General features: G+C 42.2%; 1 protein-coding gene across 4 annotated transcripts in view; it reads right to left on the reverse strand.

Annotated features, from left to right (window-relative positions):
* The window catches only part of LAMA3 (laminin subunit alpha 3), a 193598-nt gene that overhangs the window by 109775 nt on the left and 62895 nt on the right, over positions 1-20928 (reverse strand). For 3 of the 4 annotated variants that reach the window (XM_075125272.1, XM_075125271.1, XM_075125274.1), the window contains exons 9-16: positions 19929-20019; positions 18491-18622; positions 15394-15456; positions 13716-13754; positions 13443-13580; positions 12454-12588; positions 4300-4434; positions 1872-2009 (exon numbers count right to left, since the gene is read on the reverse strand). In XM_075125272.1, coding sequence (XP_074981373.1) covers positions 1872-2009; positions 4300-4434; positions 12454-12588; positions 13443-13580; positions 13716-13754; positions 15394-15456; positions 18491-18622; positions 19929-20019 — 871 coding nt within the window. The remainder of the gene's footprint in view (positions 1-1871; positions 2010-4299; positions 4435-12453; positions 12589-13442; positions 13581-13715; positions 13755-15393; positions 15457-18490; positions 18623-19928; positions 20020-20928) is intronic. The other variant, XM_075125273.1, reaches the window with a different exon arrangement.

Consider the following 20928-nt stretch of genomic DNA (forward strand, 5'->3'; position numbering starts at 1 on the left):
GCAACAAGAAGAAAGCCAAGGAAAGTGAGGGCCCCTTACTGAATGAGGGAGGCAACCTAGTGACAGAGGATGTGGAAAAAGCTAATGTACTCAATGCTTTTTTTGCCTCTGTCTTCACAAACAAGGTCAGCTCCCAGACTGCGGCACTGGGCAGCACAGCATGGGGAGGAGGTGACCAGCCATCTGTGGAGAAAGAAGTGGTTTGGAACTACTTAAAAAAGCTGGATGAGCACAAGTCCATGGGGCCGGATGCGCTGCATCCGAGAGTGCTAAAGGAGTTGGCGGATGTGATTGCAGAGCCATTGGCCATTATCTTTGAAAACTCATGGTGATCGGGGGAGGCTCTGGACAACTGGGAAAAGGCTAATGTACGGCCCATCTTTAAAAAAGGGAAGGAGGATCCAGAGAACTACAGGCCAGTCAGCCTCACCTCAGTCCCTGGAAAAATCATGGAGCAGGTCCTCAAGGAATCAATTCTGAAACACTTAGAGGAAAGTGATCAGGAACAGTCAGCATGGATTCACCAAGGGCAAGTCATGCCTGACTAATCTAATTGCCTTCTATGACGAGATAACTGGCTCTGTGGATGAGGGGAAAGCAGTGGACGTGTTATTCCTAGACTTTAGCAAAGCTTTTGACACTGTCTCCCACAGTATTCTTGCCAGCAAGTTAAAGAAGTATGGGCTGGATGAATGGGCTATACGGTGGATAGAAGCTGGCTAGATCGTCGGGCTCAACAGGTAGTGATCAATGGCTCCATGTCTAGTTGGCAGCTGGTATCAAGCGGAGTGCCCCAAGGGTCAGTCCTGGGGCCAGTTTTGTTCAATATAGTCAATGATCTGGAGGATGGCATGGACTGCACCCTCAGCAAGTTTGCAAATGACACTAAACTGGGAGGAGTGGTAGATAGGATACAGAGGGACCTGGCCAAAAGAAATCTGAGATTTAACAATGCCAAGTGCAGAGGCCTGCACTTAGGATGGAAGAATCCCATGCACTGCTACAGACTAGGGACTGAATGGCTAGGCAGCAGTTCTGCAGAAAAGGACCTAGGGGTTACAATGGATGAGAAACTGGATCTGAGTCAACAGTGTGCCCTTGTTGCCAAGAAGGCTAACGGCATTTTGGGCTGTATAAGTAGGGGCATTGCCAGCAGATCGAGGGATGTGATCATTCCCCTCTATTCAACATTGGTGAGGCCTCATCTGGAGTACTGTGTCCAGTTTTGGGCTCCACACTACAAGAAGGATATGGAAAATTTGGAAAGCATCCAGTGGAGGGCAACAAATGATAAGGGGACTAGAACGCATGACTTATGAGGAGAGGCTGAGGGAACTGGGATGGTTTAGTCTGCAGAAGAGGAGAATGAGGGGGGGATCTGATAGCTGCTTTCAACTACCTGAAAGGGGGGTTCCAAAGAGGATGGCTCTAGACTGTTCTGAGCGGTAGCAGATGACAGAACAAGGAGTAATGGCCTCAAGTTGCAGTGGGGGAGGTTTAGGTTGGATATTAGGAAAAACTTTTTCAGTAGGAGGGTGGTGAAGCACTGGAATGTGTTACCTAGGGAGGTGGTGGAATCTCCTTCCTTTGAGGTTTTTAAGGTCAGGCTTGACAAAGCCCTGGGTGGGATGATTTAGTTGGGGATTGGCCCTGCTTTGAGCAGGGGGTTGGACTAGATGACCTCCTGAGGTCCCTTCCAACCCTGATATTCTGTGATTCTATTAGATCATCTAGTCCATCTCCCTGATGTGTCCTGTACATGTTCCATGTTTCTATGGAGCTATCTATACAGTGGAGTGCTCTGGAGAACACAATGGCAAAAATGTATGCATTTTGCATCAAGATCAAGTATTTTCCATCGTAAATCTTACCTTGGCAATAGGGGAAACTGTAGCCTTCTGAAAGGCATCTGTCACACTGCTGCCCTGTAATGCCTGTTCGACACTCACACTGCCCTGTTGTTGACTCACATGTGTTCTGGTAGGAACCATGGGGAGAACACTGACAAGCTGAACAAAAAAATCATTATTTGGTAAGATTCTAGCTACATTTAGTAAGAAATAACCTGTTTCGGGACTGAAGTTTTAAAATTTAACATTACTAATCTGGAACATTCCTGATTTTCTTTGCAATAACTGTTTAAAAAAAAAACCTCTCTGCCTAGGTACTTATTAATAGTGCACCCATCAATATGAAATCTGAGTGCCTTATTTCACACACGAGTTACATGATTTGATTTTTCCCTTAACAGAAGCAGTTAGGATTATCAGGAACTTCACTGCACTCATTCTTCTGTTCTTTGCTTCAACCCAAGGGCAGACTGAAGTGGGGATTGGCTTTTGTTTGCTGGTTCTGTTTAATTTTACATGTAGCTTAAGGCAAAAGCTTTTTCTAGGCTAGGATTTAAAACTGAGATAGCACATACTATGTTCTAACATCAGATCTTTAAACCTTGACTAGGAAGGGCTAAAAAGGGGGTCTTGCCTTTTACCCAGAGAGCAGTCACATTTATGGTCATCTTCATGTTCCTGTTCACACTATTGACCCCAGTACTGAAATGACTTACACACATGCTAAATTTACGCATTGTGAGTAGTCCCACTGAAGTGAATCAAACTACTCGGTGTGTGCGAGGTTAAGCATATTTCTTTGCAGGATCAGTGTCTAAAGTTGAAACTGTTAAATACAGTTCTTGTAGAGTAGCAATTAGTTCCCTAAAAGTTGTTGGAATTTTGTCCTGAGAAGTGGTTATAGCCATACTGTAAAACAGAGGTGGGCAAACTACAGGCCACATCCAGCCCGCGGGACCATCCTGCCCAGCTCCTGAGCTCCCAGCCAGGGAGGCTAGCCCCCAGCTCCTCCCCCACTGTCACCCCAGCCATGCAGGCAGCACGGCTTGCGCCCGCCCACCTCCCAGGCTTTCCAATAAGCCTGTCCTGCCACTCTGAGGGGCATGGTAAGGGGGAGGGGAGTTGGATAAGGGGCAGGAAGTCCCATGGGGTAGTTCCGGGGCAGTTGGATAGGGTGGAGGTTCGGGGGGGGGCAGTCAGGAGCAGCAGGGGTTGGATGGGAGGGGTGTCCCAGGAGGGGGGGGACAGGGAGGTTGAATAGAGGGTGGGATCCTGGGGGGGCAGTTAGGGACAGGGGTCCCAGAAGGGGGTGGTCAGGGGACAAGAAGCAAGGGGTAAGGGGTTGGATGGGTCAGGGAGCCTGTCAGGAGGCAGGGGTGTGGATAGGGGTTGGGGCAATCAGGGGACAGGGAGCAGGGGGGGTTAGATAGGAGGGGGGGTTCCAGGAGGGGGGGGTCAGGGGACAAGAAGCAGCAGGGGTTAGATAGTCAGGGGGTGGGAAATGGGAGGGGGCAGATAAGGGGCAGGGGCCAGGCTGTTTGCGGAGGCACATCCTTCTCTACCCAGCCCTCCATACCATTTTGCAACCCCGATGTGGCCCTCGGGCCAAAAAGTTTGCCCACCCCTGCTGTAAAACAATATAACTCCTCTGGTACTGCCAATCTGAAATTTTGATTCTCAGGAAACAAATATCTCTGTTAATGATGCTCAGTGGTACCAGGCACGTGACCACCATACCTATAACCACGCACATAACAACCATGTTTAAAGTTACTTAAACACCTGATTTTAATTACAGTGTAGACGGGGTCTGAATGTTTCATTCTACTTGATAACTTTACTGTCTCTAGGTTTCTGTAATATCAGTCATATAATTCATTTTGGGTCTAATCAGTAGAACTGGTCAGGTGAGTAAGGTTACTGAGATGAGTAGGTTTGCAGGATCAAGCCCTTCTAGGTCTCATGTAGACTAGGAGTTAAGGTGTGATGTTGGCACATGATGTTAGGCAATGTATACTTTAATACACACTAAACTAGTTGAGTTAAAGCTGAGGCTCCCTATTGCCCCTGCCCCACCCCTTCCCCAAAGACCCCACCCCAACTATTGACCAAGTTAGAATTGCTAGAGGCAGCAAGCGTTGTCTACATTAGACTTTTAAAACATGTTAGTTAACATCACACTTTAAATCCCAGTCTAGACAAGGCCTGAGAGGTTAATGAGGCTTTTAAGAACTGTAGTTGGTAGCCTCATCTACCTGCCCCACAGAGCTTCTATATACGATGTGCAAAATAAACAGGGGGAGGAGAGAACCATTTACTGTTTCTGCCTAAAATGACTCACTCTTGCTTTGATTCTTGCAGTTTTACATGGAAAAGCTTTTGAGGGAATTAACTGATTTTTTTCTTTATAACAGAAAGCAAAGCAAAAGAAGGAACTACTGTTACTCACGCAAGCAGTTGGGATAGCTAAAATAACCTGGAGCACATTGGTTGCATCGAAGTCCAGCATAATTTTTACGGCACCGACACTGACCACTAGGCCCACATGTATTGTCCAATGAGCCAAGTGCATCACAGTTGCACTCTGCACAAGGGAAAATCACAAGCAATTATTCATTCAGCTATTTGTCCAAAGCAGTAGTTATTTTAAAATAAAATGTTCTGAAAAATTCACCTTTGGCTCAAAAACAAACACAAGACATTCAGCCAAAACCATGATCTTACCAGCAAAAATGAACATCTGCAAACAGTGGCTTAGAATACAATTGCCTGATCAGCCATGATATTAGTGTCTTATTGCAATGCTATAACGTATTAAAGAAAGTTTTAGTTTGATCATTTGCAAACTACATACAGGATAGAAATTCACCTTAAAACTGAAGGAAAATTATTTGAGGAAATTACTTAGTCTTAAAAGAGAGCCTCATGTATTAAGTATTGAGGAAGTAGAGCAGCATTTGATATGGCATAATGACTAGCTAGTAATTTATTAGGATAACAATTTGATAAAGAGAAAAAGAGTACTTGTGGCACCTTAGAGACTAACAAATTTATTTGAGCATGAAGTGAACTCTAGCTCATGAAAGCTTATGCTCAAATTTGTTAGTCCCTAAGGTGTCACAAGTACTCCTTTTCTTTTTGCGAATACAGACTAACGCTCTGAAATTTGATACAGTGTTCAAGTTAACTGCTGACCAACTTTAGTTCAACAAACTCTCAAATGAATTGCTGCCACAGTGTAAAAAAGCTAGTTTATGTGCTGTGAAGTAATGTATAAGAACTAGCATGCTGTTTGTGAATCTGTGTCAGAATATAATTGCTAGCCAGCTGGGTGTTTTTACTGGAGTTACAGCTATTTTAAATGTTTCCCTGTTCTATGTATGTTTCTGGTTTCCCTCTTTCAGTTCCTCTCTATTCAGCAGCCAAAGCTCTCTTACTCTGCTGTGTTTGTTTTCACAGGATTAAGAGAGGCAGTAAGACTCGCTACCCAGTCAATATGTGAGGGAGAGAGCTGCTAAAGCAAACCCACATCCCATCTCTCCCAAAAACATCTTCAGTGGCACCAATGCCTAGAGTTTTACATTAGATTGTAAACTCTTTGGGGGAGGCCCTGTCTTTTTTGTTCTCTCTTTGTACAGCATCTAGTACAATGGGGTCTTGGGGCAGGACTGGGGTTCTTTCATTGTAATGCTGTAGAGTTAAATTCTCATTTCATTTAAATGTAGTTAAATCAGTGTAAGGGCTTGATCCTACTCCTAGTGAATCAATGGTAATGCTCCCATTGACTTCAATGGGGCAGGATCAGGCACTAAGTGAGGAAAATCAGGCCCAGGCTAGTTTGCATAGCTGGAGGAACAGTGATTTGATCTTCAGTGGGATGGGCACTCAGATGGATAGTATTATACTAAGCCAAATTGTTTTTTCTCACCCCTCCTCCTAATCAAGTTTTCCAAGGAACTCTGCTGTTGCACTAGATAAAAAAAATCTTTCCGAACAGAAAAAAATCTGCCACGTCCCATTACATCAGTTTTATGATCATGCATAGGTAAACGATGGTTAAAGAAGAAACTGTCACCCCTTTTTTACTTTGGCTGCATGCCCCCTTTTAGTTTTCTCTTATGTTTAATTATTTTTTAGTCTTTTTTTTGTGACTTGTTTTTGCATGATCTCTTACCGCTTTTATGTTTCATTGCAGATTTCAGCATTAAAAGTTTAAACCAGTTCAATATGGGCTAAATTTGCTACACTAAATTGCCAGTTGATTCACTTCCAACTTAAAAAAAAATATAGCATGGACATAGTATTTTAAAACCACTGAACTGTGTGTACCAATGTAGAACTCTGATTTGATTTTTTTCATTAAAACATTTTAATGTACTCCAGATCTGTAAAAGGGAGAACCATATGGTAATTCTTTACTCCATCCATTTTGCTTGTTGACTCAAACTAGTACTTTGGATTTTTCTTCTAAGGAGCATAAAGAATTCTGTAGTCCTTTCATAGGCATATATTTAGAACGTAAGCCCATAATGAAGGTGTCTGTTGCATTTACTAATACAAATGATTGTGATGTTCTGTACCCCCTATGTTCAACCTTTTTACAAGAGTATGATACATTTTGTACAAAGTATGCCTTATGAGGTATCATTTGAAAAATCATAATCTGCTGAACATTATTGTACTGGTAAAATCTGTGGCAACATTGTATGTAAGGTTATAAAATTCTACTGTCATGTTCCAAGTTAGGGGAAACAGCTTCAGACCAGTTCCCCAGAGACAAAAGGTTAGACAACATCTCAGCAAAGTGTCAACAAAATCAAATGGACTAGCATCTGGTTAAGCAGCCATTCTTTGTCAGGAAGAGGAGTGTGAGCAAGAACTTTACATATTAACAGTGAAACAATGGGAAGTTCCCATCCCCCAGACCTCCTGCCTCCAGAATGCCAGCTGGAGATGATCTTCAAAGGGAAAAGAGAACTGTAAGAAATGGCAAGAGAAGCCCCAAAATACTCCTCCCTTTCTCTCTGCTCACAGGCATCAACAGAAACTGGAAAGACACTGGACTGGGGGAGGAGTCCTGACTGAAAAAGTTCAGCCAGTAATCATTAAAAAGATATGGTGAGAAAAACCTTTCCTTTTGAATAGCTGGATAAGTTAGATATTAGTTGTTTTACTTTTTATTTTCTTTGTAACCAATTTTTACTTTTATGCCTGATTACTTGTAATCAGTTCAAATTTTTCTTTCTGTAGTTAATAAACTTATTTTATCGAAACTAGTGTGTATGGAATGAAATGCTTGGGAACCTCCATTTGAGATAACAGGGTTTGTGCATATCATTTTCTATTATTGAAATGATGAACTTTCTACGAGCTTGTATTGTCCAGAAGGAAACTGCTAGGCAGTACAAGACACACATATCTGAGGACAAGTCTGGAACTGGGAATTTGCTGGTGTCCCTCTGCAATATAACTCAGGCGTGACTGGCTAGAGCATTCATGCAACATAGCTGGGAGTGATTTTGCATGCTGCAGGCTGTGTGTGAACAGATCAGGAATGGTTGTTCTGACAGCAAAGCAGTGTAAAAGGCACCCCAGGTTGGAGAGTTGAGGGGACAGAGAGCTGTTCAACAGTCCAGACTGTACCCTGGGTAACATCACAATGAAACAACAACAAAGAAGCAAATTCTCCTGTATCTTTCTATATGCAACATGTTCATGTGTGTACACAAGCATACATCAAAACTTACTGTGACATGAGACCTCACCTTTTCTCTCACTGGGTGAAATTCACCTCAGTGCTGAGGGCCTGTGCCACTTAAATCCTGAATTAACAACTTCACACACTAAACAATATAGAGACATCTTGCCTGAAGCAGGCACTCTCTAACACAAACTGGTGACAAAAAGAGACTTGACTGCTTTCTTGTACAGACACAAATAGTTACAGGGGAGTTTTGCAAGAGAGTTTAGAAGGGGGGGGGCTAGATACTCTTCATTAACATTCCCTAAGCTTAAGGCAATAAACACCCCCTGATAAAAACATAACAATAATTGAAAGAGATGCAGGAGTAAAAAGATAATGCAGACAGAAGTCCAGCAGCAGGATGGGGGCTATCCAATTTATTGCATTGAATGCAGCATGTATGACTACCTGCCTTATGGCCAAGTGGCATAAGTGTACATTCTGTGCAAGGAGAGCCTGGCCCCCAGAGACTACATATGGGCTTTGGAGACCAGAGTGGCTGAACTGGAGGAGCTAAGGGGAAAAGAGAGGTACATAGATGAGACTTTCTGGGACACAGTAGAATGGTCCCATCCTCAGTCTGACAGCCCCTGTGCAGTTGAGGAGGATGTAAGTCTCAGGGAAGGAAAGCATTAAACTGGAGCACAGGGAAATGATCCCATAGTTGGGACCCTCTTTCCAGATGATTCTATGGCAGGGAATCTCAAATTTGAATCACCAGGAGGGCAACATGAGGACTAGTACATTGGCCTGAGGGCCACATCACTGACATTCCCCTCTCCCCCGCTGCCCCCGGCCCTACCTCCACTCCACCCCTTCCATGTGGCCCTGCCCCACCCCTTCCCCAAAGTCCCCACCCCAACTCCACCCCCTCCCTGCCCCTATTCCAACCCTTTCCACAAATCCCTGCCTCTTCTCTGCCTCCTCTCCTAAGCGCGAGGCTTCCCGCTCCTCCCTCCTGGAAAGCGCTAAGCACCGCCAAACAGCACCTGGAGGTAGGCAGAGGAGTGGGGATGCAGCACGCTGGGGGGAGGGGAGCTTAGCAGGCCACAGGAAATGACCCCGCGGGCCACGTGTTTGAGACCCCTGTTCTATGGTATCCTCTCTCACTGAGGATACCTCTCCAGGGGAGGGAACTCCAGTTATTAGGAACAGTAATAGTAATGGGGGATTCGATCATTTGATACATAGATAGCTGGGTTTGTGATGACCACGAGAACCGCATAGTGACTTGCCCGCTGGGTACAAAGGTTGTAGATCTCTCGAGACATCTAGACAGACTTAGGTGTAGTGCTAGGGAGAAGCCGGTGGTCGTGGTACATGTAGGTACTAATGACATAAGGAAGGTTAGGGGAGAGGTCCCAGAAGCCAAATTTAGGCTGCTGGGTATGAGATTGAAGCCCAGGACCTCTATGGTAGCATTCTCTCAAATGCTTCCAGTTCCCACGCAGGGCCAGTTAGACAGGCCAAACTGCAGGGTCTCAATGCATGGATGAGACGATGGTGTAGGGAGGAGGGGTCTAGATTTATTAGGAACTGGGGAAACTTTTGGGAAAGAGGGAGCCTAGGCAGGAAGGAGGGGCTCCACCTAAACCAATATAGAACCAGACTGCTGGCACTTAAAATTTAAAGGGTGGTAGAGCAGTTTTTAAACTAAGGGCTGGGGGAATTCTTGATTCAGTCCAAAGTGGAGCACAGGATCTGGTCCAAGAGATGAATATACCTCTACTGCTTGGTAATAATGACCATTATATAATTAAATTTAACATCCCTGTGGTGCGGAAAATACCCTCACAGCAGCCCACGATGGTAGCATTTAATTTCAGAAAGGGGAAGTACACAAAAATGAGGAAGTTAGTTAAACAAAAATTAGGGGTACAATGCCAAAAGTGAAATCCCTCCAAGGTGCACAGAAACATTTTAAAGACACCAAAATAGAGGCTCAGACTAAATGTACACCCCAAATTAAAAAAACATAGTAACAGGACCAAAAAAGTGTGACTGTGACCAAACAACAAAATAAAAGAAGCAGTGAGAGGCAAAAAGGAATCCTTTAAAAAGTGGAAGTTAAATCCTAGTGAGGAAAATAGAAAGGAGCATAAACTCTGGCAAATTAAGTATTAAAAGTATAATTAGGAAGGCTAAAAAATAATTTGAAGACAGCTAGCCAAAGACTCAAAAAGTAATAGCAAAAAAAATTGTAAGCACATCAGAAGGAACCCTACTAAACAACCAATGGATCTACTGGATGATCGAGATGCTAAACAAGCATTCAAGGATGATAAGGTCATTGTGGAGAAACTAAATTAATTCTTTGCATCGGTCTTCATGGCTGAGGATGTGAGGCATTCTTTTTAGGTGACAAATCTGAGGAACAGTCCCAGATTGAGGTGTCATTAGAGGAAGTTTTGGACCAAATTGATAAATTAAACAGTAATAAGTCACCAGGACCAGACGGTATTCACCCAAGAGTTCTGAAGGAACTCAAATGTGAAACTGCAGAACTACTAACTGTAGTATGTAACCTGTCATTTAAATCAGCTTCTGTACCAGATGACTGAAGGACAGCTAATGTGACACCAATTTTTAAAAAAGGTTCCAGAGGAGATTCCGGCAATTATAGGCCAGTAAGCCTGACTTCAGTACCGGGCAAACTGGTTGAAACTATAGTAAAGAACAGAATTATCAGACACATAGATGAATATAATTTGTTGGGGAAGAGTCAACATAGTTTTTGTAAATGGAAATCATGCCTCACAAATCTGCTAGAATTCTTGAGGTGGTCAGCAAACATGTGGACAAGGGGGATCCAGTGGATATAGTGTACTTAGCTTTTCAGAAAGCCTTTGAAAAGGTCCCTCAACAAAGGCTCTTAAGCAAAGTAAACTGTCATGGGATAAGAAGGAAGATCCTCTCATGGATCAGTAACTGGTTAAAAGATAGGAAACAAAGAGCAGGAATAAATGGTCAGTTTTCAAAATAGAGAGAGGTAACCAGTGGTGTCCCTCAGAGAGGTAACCAGTGGTGTCTGTACTGGGACCAGTCCTTTTCAACATATTCATAAATGATCTGAAAAAGGGGTAAACAGTGAGGTGGCAAAATTTGCAGATGATACAAAACTACTCAAGATAGTTAAGTCCAAAGCAGACTGTGAAGAGTTACAAAGGGATCTCACAAAACTGGGTGACTGGACAACAAAATGGTAGATGAAATTCAATGTTGATAAATGCAAAGTAATGTACATTGGAAAACATAATCCCAACTATACATATAAAATGATGGGATATAAATTAGCTGTCACCACTCAAGAAAGAGATCTTGAAGTCACTGTGGATACTTCTCGGAAAACATCCACTCAATGTGCAGAGGCAGTCAAAAAAGCTAACAGCATATTGGGACTCATTAGGAAAGGGATAAATAATAAAACAGAAAATATCATATTGCCTCTATATAAATCCATGGTACGCCCACATCTTGAATACTGCATGCAGATGTGGTCACCCCATCCCAAAAAAGATATATTGGAATTGGAAAAGGTAGAGAAAAGGGCAACAAAAATTATTAGGGGATGGAACAGCTTCCATGTGAGGAGAGATTAATAAGACTGGGACTTTTCAGCTTGGAAAAGAGAAGACTTGGGGGAACATAACAGAGGTCTATAAAATCATGACTGGTGTGAAGAATGTAAATAAGGAATTGTTATTTACTCCTTCTCATAATACAAGAACTAGGGGTCACCAAATGAAATTAATAGACAGCAGGTTTAAAACAAACAAAAAGAAGTATTTCTTCACACAACGCACAGTCAACCTGTAGAACTCTTTGCCAGAGGATGTTGTGAAGGTCAAGACTACAACAGGGTTCAAAAAAGACCTAGATAAATTTATGGAGGATAGGTCCATCAATGGCTATTAGCCAGGATGGGCAGGGATGGTATCCCTAGCCTCTGTTTGCCAGAAGCTGGGAATGGGTGACAGTGAATGGATCACTTGATGATTACCTGTTCTGTTCATTCCCTCTGAAGCACCTGGCACTGGCCACTGTCAGAAGACAGGATACTGGGCTAGATGGACCTTGGTATGACCCAGTATAGCTGTTTTTATGTATAAGCTTATAGTCCATGAGTACTGATCAGTACCCGCTCTCTGCATCAGGGCAGTAACGTAGGGTGTGGGAGTTGGATATGTGGGCCATATTCTTCCCTCAAAAATAACTGTGCAACTCCAATGACGTTGATGGGCTTTCATGACAGAAATAAGACAACAGAGACTGGTCCGGGGTCTTTCATTTGCTCTCAAAATACACATGGAATGACTGACAAAGGGAAAATGGATTCTTATTTACAAAATAAAAAGCAACTTCTTTGTACATTTTACAAAACAGAAAGCTTATAAGGATGTAAGTGCTCTTGCTAGCAAATACCCCCTTCAAAAACAAACAAATCCTTCATAGCACATCTTTGTATACTTCATTTCTTCCGATGTCAATGATACTACTAGTGCTGTAAACATCTATGTGAAAAGAGTTTTCATAGCCTTTTATTTTTAAAAAGAGCATTTGAGCGGATTGTTGACCTCCACTACAGGGTTCAATCTGTCTATGAAACAGAGAAATATAAAAATAAGATCTAATAACTAGATTCCGAGGCTTGCCTGCAGTTAGTGTTCTAAATAGTCAAGAGCAGTGAAAGGACAAGGGGAAACTCTGAACTTTCACCATACAGAATGTAAGAGAATCTCACCTATTTACAATAATGAATACTGCCCCAGTCAATGCAAACAGAGAATCTTAAAGTACGGTCATTCCAGTCCAGACTCTCAGTGGTCAGTTCAATTCTATACGTATCACCTGCAATCTTACCTTGACAGATGGGGAAAGAATGGTAGCCAGGAAGACAGCTCTCACACTGACGTCCATCTACCTCAAAGCGGCAGAGACATTTTCCAAGGAAATCACAGATTTCAGGGAGGGCACCAGCTGAATTACATGCACACACTACAAACAAGAAGCAAATTTTAGAAGCAGCCACTGCAGAGATATTCCTCTTCCTCCTTCCTAAAAACATTCCCTTCTTGCTAATCTCCAGTATAAAGAGCTAGATTCTGCCATCCTTATGCTGTTGATTAGCTCTATGGATTTAGAAGTGATTATTTGTGAAGAAAGGTATTAATCAGTGTGAGTAAGCATGGCAGAATCTGGCCCAAATGTCAGTGTCAAGGAAGTACCATCCTGTTCTCATTCTGGGCCAGATGGGGCAGTACTCTACACTGGGAATAGTTCCACTGTTTTCAAGACTACTTGTGAAGTAAACAGTGGTCTGGTTTTATTATCTCAGTTTGGAGTGGGACTACTGAAATACATTTTAAAAATTCTCTATAGACTATTACCAACACCAGGATGTAGGTGAATAGTAAAAGTATTTTAAAAAAACGAACAGCTTTCTATCACTGACTGTAGCAGTCGTAGCTTGACACATCAAAGGGGCATTGTCAAGTCAAACTAGGCCCAAAATTAAGGTTTTGTAAAACCAAGGTAACGGAATTTTTTCCGTTTTCGTTAAACTGTCATCAATCACATATTATTAAATCCATAGTCAAATCAGAATCTGATAGATGCATCATGCATTAGATAATAGTCAATAAGTTGAAGGTACCTGTATGATTTATGGGGGAAAAACCCTCTTCTGGACCTTTTTCACTTTTTGCTTCCTATCACTCTATGCTGAATCACTTACTAAAGTCTCAGTCCTGCAAAAAGGACATGACCCTTACTCCCCCTGAACTCTACATAGAACAAGGATGCATCCACAGGATCAGGGTCTTATTTATAGAGAGAGTATTGTTGCTTACTCTGACAGAAAGGGTATTGAAAATACCCTACTGCACAGGCATCACAGGAAAGCCCCTGAAATCCAACTCGACATCTGCACTGTCCTGTCTTTCCATCACAGTTGCCATCCAGCACTCCCGAGCCATAGCACTGGCAAGCTAAACAGCACATTTTGTAAAAGGAAACATTTTCTGTGTTATAGTCTTGAAGTTCACATTACACTTGGATTTAAAATGTTGGCATTTGTATATAATTTGGGTTCAAACTGTAAAAAAAACAACTATGGAACTTACGCTGGCATTGAGGGCCAAAAAATCCTGGTTTACAGCCATCTTCAAACATAAACAGAAGAAAGAAAGAGCTGAACAAAGCTGTAGCACAAACCTATAAAAACCCTTTACATTTTTGTGCAGCATAACAGACGCAGGGTTAATCCTGGTTAAAAAACAGTGCTATTACTCTGTAACTAATACAATTACTTACATGCCACTCGCACACAAATCCCATTTTCAAAACGTGAACAATCACATATTTTTCTGCCAAATTCCTTTATAAACAATGTTGACAGGAATACAAATTTACAATTTGTATAACCATAGGAGCACCCATCAAGATACAAGTCTCTCTCTCTCATGCCTCAAACTTTGGTGCTACTGGCTAAAACTTGAGCAGCTGTAGTTCTGTTTCTTCCCATATAGATTTATTCACTTAGTTATCACTCTTTGCTATTCTTTCATTTTAGAAATATGAATGAGAAGCATTTACCCACAGGACTATGCAGGTTTCTGCAGAAAGCCATAATTCTGAGCCCTAGGTCTGTCAAGGAAACTATGTTTGAGGTCACACATCTAGTGTCATTCCTCCCAGAGGAGATGACTGGCTCTAAATGAACAGGCTTTTGGGTGAACACAGAGGAATCTAGCACTCTACAGATATTTTCAGGAAAACAACTAGGATCTATAAACATGGAAATGGATTTATGTTTCTCTGATTATATGTGAAAGATTTCACTAGTTCAACAGATGAAAGCCCTTTTGTCAGCACAAACATCAACAGCAACTCAGCGAACGTTACTGAATATTAAGCAGATATTACATTTTCTAGGATCTTAAAAAGGGTGCTAAATTTTTTAAATTATCAGCAGCAAAATGCAGTTTAAATACTTATTTACTTGAGTCACATTTGTAGTGTTCTGCAATGTGAAAGTATACACTTAAGTGTGGGCTTACTGCAAAGTGCCTTGAATTGAATGGAATCTTTCAATGGATTTCAACTGGTTTTGCATTGGCCTTTAAATAAGAAACATGTAGCCGTTACAAAATCGAAGTGCTGCATTGCCAAGGGCATTATACAGTATTTGCCAGGTGCAGGAGAGACCAGAAGTAGAGGTCAGGTAGCCTTAAGGAAGAGATTTTTCACTGTCAGACAGTTGACAAGCTGTTCATATATCAGAGAATCCTAAAATGGATCAGTTTATGATGGTGTCAAGCAAAAAGGTCAGCTTCTTCTGCAGGTATTTGCCTTCAGCCAGCTGAACTTATTTTTACCCATCTTTCATTCTGGGGTCAGCACATTAAATTGTTTAATATAAGCATGAATATATGTTAAGTTTCTGGTAAGAAGAATCATAGAATCATAGAATATCAGGGTTGGAAGGGACCCCAGAAGGTCATCTAGTCCAACCCCCTGCTCAAAGCAGGACCAATTCCCAGTTAAATCATCCCAGCCAGGGCTCTGTCAAGCCTGACCTTAAAAACCTCTAAGGAAGGAGATTCTACCACCTCCCTAGGTAACGCATTCCAGTGTTTCACCACCCTCTTAGTGAAAAAGTTTTTCCTAATATCCAATCTAAACCTCCCCCACTGACAAATACTGAAAAAGACATTACTGCAATAGCACCGAACATGACAACATAACAAGAACAAACATTTCTGAAACAACACCAAAAAGAAAGAAAAAGAAAGAACTTGCCTTTAATACCACCAGTCTCAGGGTATTCTGGATTTGGAGTAGTAAAAGGATAAATAGGAAGTCCTTTAAAATAAAAAACGCTATTAGGAATATTGGTTACAAATAAGATCCTAGATTTCTTTCACTTAAGATCATGCCATAAAACTCATGTGCTTTCCAGGGTTGTGAGTTCAATCCTTGAGGGGGCCATTTGGGATCTGGGGCAAAAATTGCGGATTCGTCCTGCTTTGAGCAGGGGTTGGACTAGATGACCTCCTGAGGTCCCTTCCAACCGTAGTATTCTATGATTCTATCATAAATAATATACGGTATTTATATGACAGCAGTAACCATGTTCAGTTTTTATATTTGTTTTCAAGGAACTGACAATAGGGAACTGGTAATAACAAGACTTGGAACCCTTCACCTCCATGTTCCCAATTCAAATCCAAACCAGGGACTGATTATTCCTTGAGAGGGGACAACTATGGGAGACCAACCGTCAGCTGGAAAATCTACATGGTACCTTCCTGTTCCCCCTCCTTTTGCAGAGGGGTTTCTGATACCATTCACTGGGTAGAGATGCTGTTTTCAATGCTACTGATTTGGGAGCTGTGCAGCCACTAATTCTGTCTTCTGTTCCTGTCCTCTACTCTGCCCTGTTCTGAAGAGATGGAGTTAACAATGGTGCTTGCAATAACTCCTGGGCAGATTTCCATTTGGAAATCCACCAGGTAAGCAAAGGGAGATATGCCCTGACAAGATTCTCCTCTGCCAGCTTTGATTATGGACCTGACTCAAAGCCCATGGAAAGACTTCCATAGACTTCAGTGGGCTTTGGATTAGGCTCCATCTGAGCAGCACTCTGATGGGGTGTATTTGGCCCTTGCGATTCCTTGCTGGGGGCCTTTCAGTACTACTACTCCCTGCCCCAAGAAGCAGTGAGTTGAGAGGAAAAGAGCTGTGAAAGTGGGTCCTCCAGCTTGCCTAGAGAGGACTCTCTGGAGCAGCCATTTTGGAAACCACAGAGACCAGGTCCTCCATGGGCTAGAAGGGCTAGCAACAGCCTATCATGTCCTGTTGGCCCAGATAAAAGGAGCAACCAGGCCTTAGCAGTTCAATTGGGATCAGCGGAGTAAAGAAGGGTGCTCCTAGGGTGACCAGATGTCCCGATTTTATAGGGACAGTCCCGATATTTGGGGCTTTTTCTTATATAGGCTCCTATTATCCCCCACCCCCATCTCAATTTTTCACACTTGCTATCTGGTCAGCCTACGTGCTCCTCTCTGGCCAAAGGAGCCTGACAATCAGACAGAGTTTACAGCGGGGATTCAGGGGGAGAAGGACCTGAGGACACTGGCCTGGTGATCAAAGGGCCTGGTAGGAAGAGGCCTAGGGAAACAGCAGGGAAGGGTTAAAGTTGAGCACTGTACAGTTGCTGTGTGTAGAGTCCCTGGGTTGAAAACTAGAGTAGCAGGTGGGCCCAAGTTCCCCCACCAGTTACAGGTAAAAGTGGTGTATACCTCAAGTAGGGGACAGGGCTTATTTGGAAACCTGAACAAAAGGCTGAATTTAAAAAGCTCAGAGCCACTGCTGAAGACCCCAGCAAGGGCAAAGAGACCATTTATTGGACTCTTTAATACCCCAGAAGGGGTTCATTTGGACTTTGTGACTTGGCCAGAGGGTCAAGCCACTAAACACCTACCAAAGTTGTCCAACAGGCTGCAGGGGGCACTAAGGGCAAGAAAAGGACTATGGTACCCCACCCAGCCACTCAGAGATGCCCCAGAGATGAGCGCCCCTTAAATCAGGGCACATGACCCTACAAAGTGAGCTTTGGATAATCTAAGTTGCAATGTATTGGGAAGATATACTGCGTTGCAGAAACTGGCCTCCACCAGCATTCAATTTCTGACATTTCTCTTTCTACTGTATTGTGCACATAGGTCCAATTTTACAACATAACCTGGAATATCACAGTGGTGAACCAAGCCCAAAATCGCTGATCCAGGGCAATATGTAATCACCCACGAGAAACACAATTCTCCTTTGGGCTAGAAACATTTCCAGTGGGTCAACTTTTTTGAAATCCGCTCCTAGTGCCATTGCTTTTTTATGCAGTAAACACAATTCTGGTGCTGTTACTTTTTTCTGGATTATATTTAATTTGTTCTTGAGAGAGGCTTTTGGGGTGCACTGCTCTTGTTTATTGCAACAGTAAACACTCCACTTTAAAGTAACAGCCTATTTTTTTTAAAACAATGCATCTAGACACGGTTTAGCTGCAATTTTAAATAGGGGCAAATTCTACATACTCGGATGCTTCCATGCCACATCATTTTTAATTAATGTATTTATTTTATTTTCACTATACACACAACCTTGCACCAATCACCTTCTGACAATTCTTAAATATACAGGTATGACATAAACCACTCCTGTAACCCATCCTTTAACTATTAATCAGTGTATCAGCAAAAACCTAGCAGGAAAAGATATATTTAAGATCTTCACAATTTCCCACTAGAGCCTTCCCAATATACAGGCCCTGCAAAATCCCTAGAAAGTTAACAAACTAAGGCTATTTTGGACTATGGGGGGTAAGTGTTAAAACTATGGGGTTCTCAAGGAGAATGCCTGGCAAGCTGTCCCCTTTCTCTTACAAGAGTCATGTTCTACTTCCGGTACCAATTCAGGTGAGTTAAAATCCCCATTTTATAGCTAGAGAAACTCAACCACAGTTAAATGACTTCCTCAAGACCTTGCAATTTCTCCATGGCAGAGCCGATATTAGAACTCATGAGTTCCTGGCTTCAAGACTTGGGCTCTATCCACTTCAAAAGTATCTTAAATGAATGTCAAAATCTGGGAATGTAGCTAAATCTCTGATTTCTAGCTTAACTTCTGTTCTTATCCATTGTGTACAACAGGGATAATAATACTTATTTGTCTCACCTGCGTATTGTGATAATTTATTAAAGTCTGTATATATTTGAGAGTATGAAATGATGACTGTTTTATATACGTGCAGTGTAATGTATAATGACTTATAATATAGATGCTTATTAAAATGACTAGAAGCCTGTGAAACAGAGATACGTCTCACTTCAATACTTACGGACACAGAATGGGAAACTATAGTATCCTTCAGCACATTGTTCACAGTTTTCGCCATGGAAATTCACCTTACAATGACAGCGACCAGATCCTTCCTCACAACCATCTGAATGCTCCTGATTACAACTGCAGGCTAAATAAATAACAACAGTTAAATGCTTTCTTCAAATTAACTGATTTGTTGCTTTGGCAAAGAAACATAACATTGTAACTGTTGTGACAGGGTCAGGCCAGATGGCTACAGGAGAGTGACAGAAGTTAGATATATTAGCCCCAGATTAAGCAGGTCCCTTTCCCCTGAGTAAGATAATGGACTGTTGCAGAACAATCAGGAAGTTGCTGGAACCAATTAAGGCAGGCTAATTAGGACACCTGGAGCCAATTAAGAAGCTACCAGAATCAATACGGACAGGCAGGCTAATCAGGGCACCTGGTTTTAAAAAGGACCTCACTTCAGGTAGTGAGATGCATGCGAGGAGCTGGGAGCAAGTGGCGTGCAAGAAGCTGAGTAGTGAGTAGGTGTACTGCTGGAGGACTGAGAAGTACTAGTGTTATCAGACATCAGGAGGAAGGTCCTGTGGTGAGGACAAAGAAGGTGTTGGGAGGAGGCCATGGGGAAGTAGCCCAAGGAGTTGTAGCTGTCGCACAGCTGTTACAGGAGACACTGTAGACAGCTGCAATCCACAGGGCCCTGAGCTGAAACCCGGAGCAGAGGGTGGGTCCGGGTTCCCCCCAACTCCCTATTTGATATAAGAGGAGTTGACCTGGACTGTGGGTCCCACCAGAGGGGAAGGTCTCTGGCCTGTCCCCCGACCCATTAGGTGGGCCAGCAGAAACTGCGGGGATTGTTCTCCTCCTTTTCCCCAGGCTGGCCAGTGATGAGGTTAGCTGAGTGAATGGCAGGTTTGTGCCACTAACAAAAGGAGCCAAACTGAGGACTGCTGTGAACCTCTGAGGCGAGCAAATCCGCCAGAAAGCGCAGAACCCACGAAGGCAGAGGAGGAACTTTGTCACACTATAGAAGTTTCAATTGTACTTGTGAATTAATCATTATTTAAATAATGCTACAAATTAACAATTACATATTACTTCACATCTTCAAAGTGCTGAATAAATTAATTAACCCTGGGAGATAGGTAAGTATTATTATTTACAAATCCCTAAACTCAGAGCTGTATTTTTCTGCATATCTTCCTATCATCACCTCCAGACAACATTGGTGTTTGCATGCCACTGCCTCTCCTCCACCTGTGCAGAAGTCTTCGTCCATGCCTTTGTCTTTGAACTACTGCAACTGCCTCACAGTAGGAGTCTCACTAAAAGTCAATGGGACTTAATCACTTAGGCACTTCAGAAAATTTTATCCCAAATAACAAAGCCCTTGCCCTGATTGATAGGAAATACCAGTGTGAGATATAACCAAACAGAGAGAGACTTACGTATACAGCCGTCAGCAGCTCCCACTGGAATGCCATAAGGACGATAGTACCCCTCTGCACATTGTTCACAGTTAATTCCAGCTGTGTTATGCTATGCAGAATGAAGTAAGAGAAAAATATAACATGAGAAAGGAAAAACAAGCAGAAGGATACATAAGCAAATACAGGACTGAAAGATTGTAATTTAGGTTCCTATTATATACAGTCAGGATCCATATGGGAAGAAATCTAACAAGACTGCAATAAAGAGTGCATTTTATTCTTGTTCTTTACCTCTCTGATCTTTGCATGATATTATGAATCAGGGTAATTTCACATAAACACATGGAATTTTTAACAATTAGTACATTTTAAACATTGCACAAAGTCCCTAAATCAACCTTCTGCTCATTTAAATCAGGGGGAAAGTACTGTCATCTTTATACTATTACCAGATATTTCTTTAACTTTCTTTTCATTTTGCCTTTTTATCATTACACACACACATATATATATAGTTTGACTGCAACAGCATCATGCTGTTTCCATATTGAAAGATACATTTTTGTGACTAAATTACTCTCCAACTAAGATTAGAAACTTCAAATGAAAGCAAAACTATCAGTCTAGAAATAAAATTAAAAGCACAAAATAAAGTTTCTGTAAGTAGAGGAGACAGCTTTTTAAACATCTTAACGTGTCTTACACTCACAGAAAACATACTGTTCATGAATTTGAATTACAACAAATTTCTTGCGTCATAGGGTAAAGTCCCTAGTGGACTTCAGGGTATCTCTGTCTCTTTTCCCTTTCAAAGCAACATAGGGGTTTATGTAAAGGGGAAATGGAAAGCACAGTTCTCTCTCGTTAGCTAAATCTATGTAACAGCAATATATTGTCGGACGCAGATATATAATACAGAATATATGGGGCACTGTTGTCAGACCTGAAAGAAACAGGATCTAACTATATGTGTCATGCATCAGGTTCTATTAGTTCTTCATTCAGGCATGCATTTCCA

The sequence above is a fragment of the Caretta caretta genome, chromosome 2 (genome assembly GCF_965140235.1).
Source record: "Caretta caretta isolate rCarCar2 chromosome 2, rCarCar1.hap1, whole genome shotgun sequence".
NCBI classification, from domain to species: domain Eukaryota; kingdom Metazoa; phylum Chordata; order Testudines; family Cheloniidae; genus Caretta; species Caretta caretta.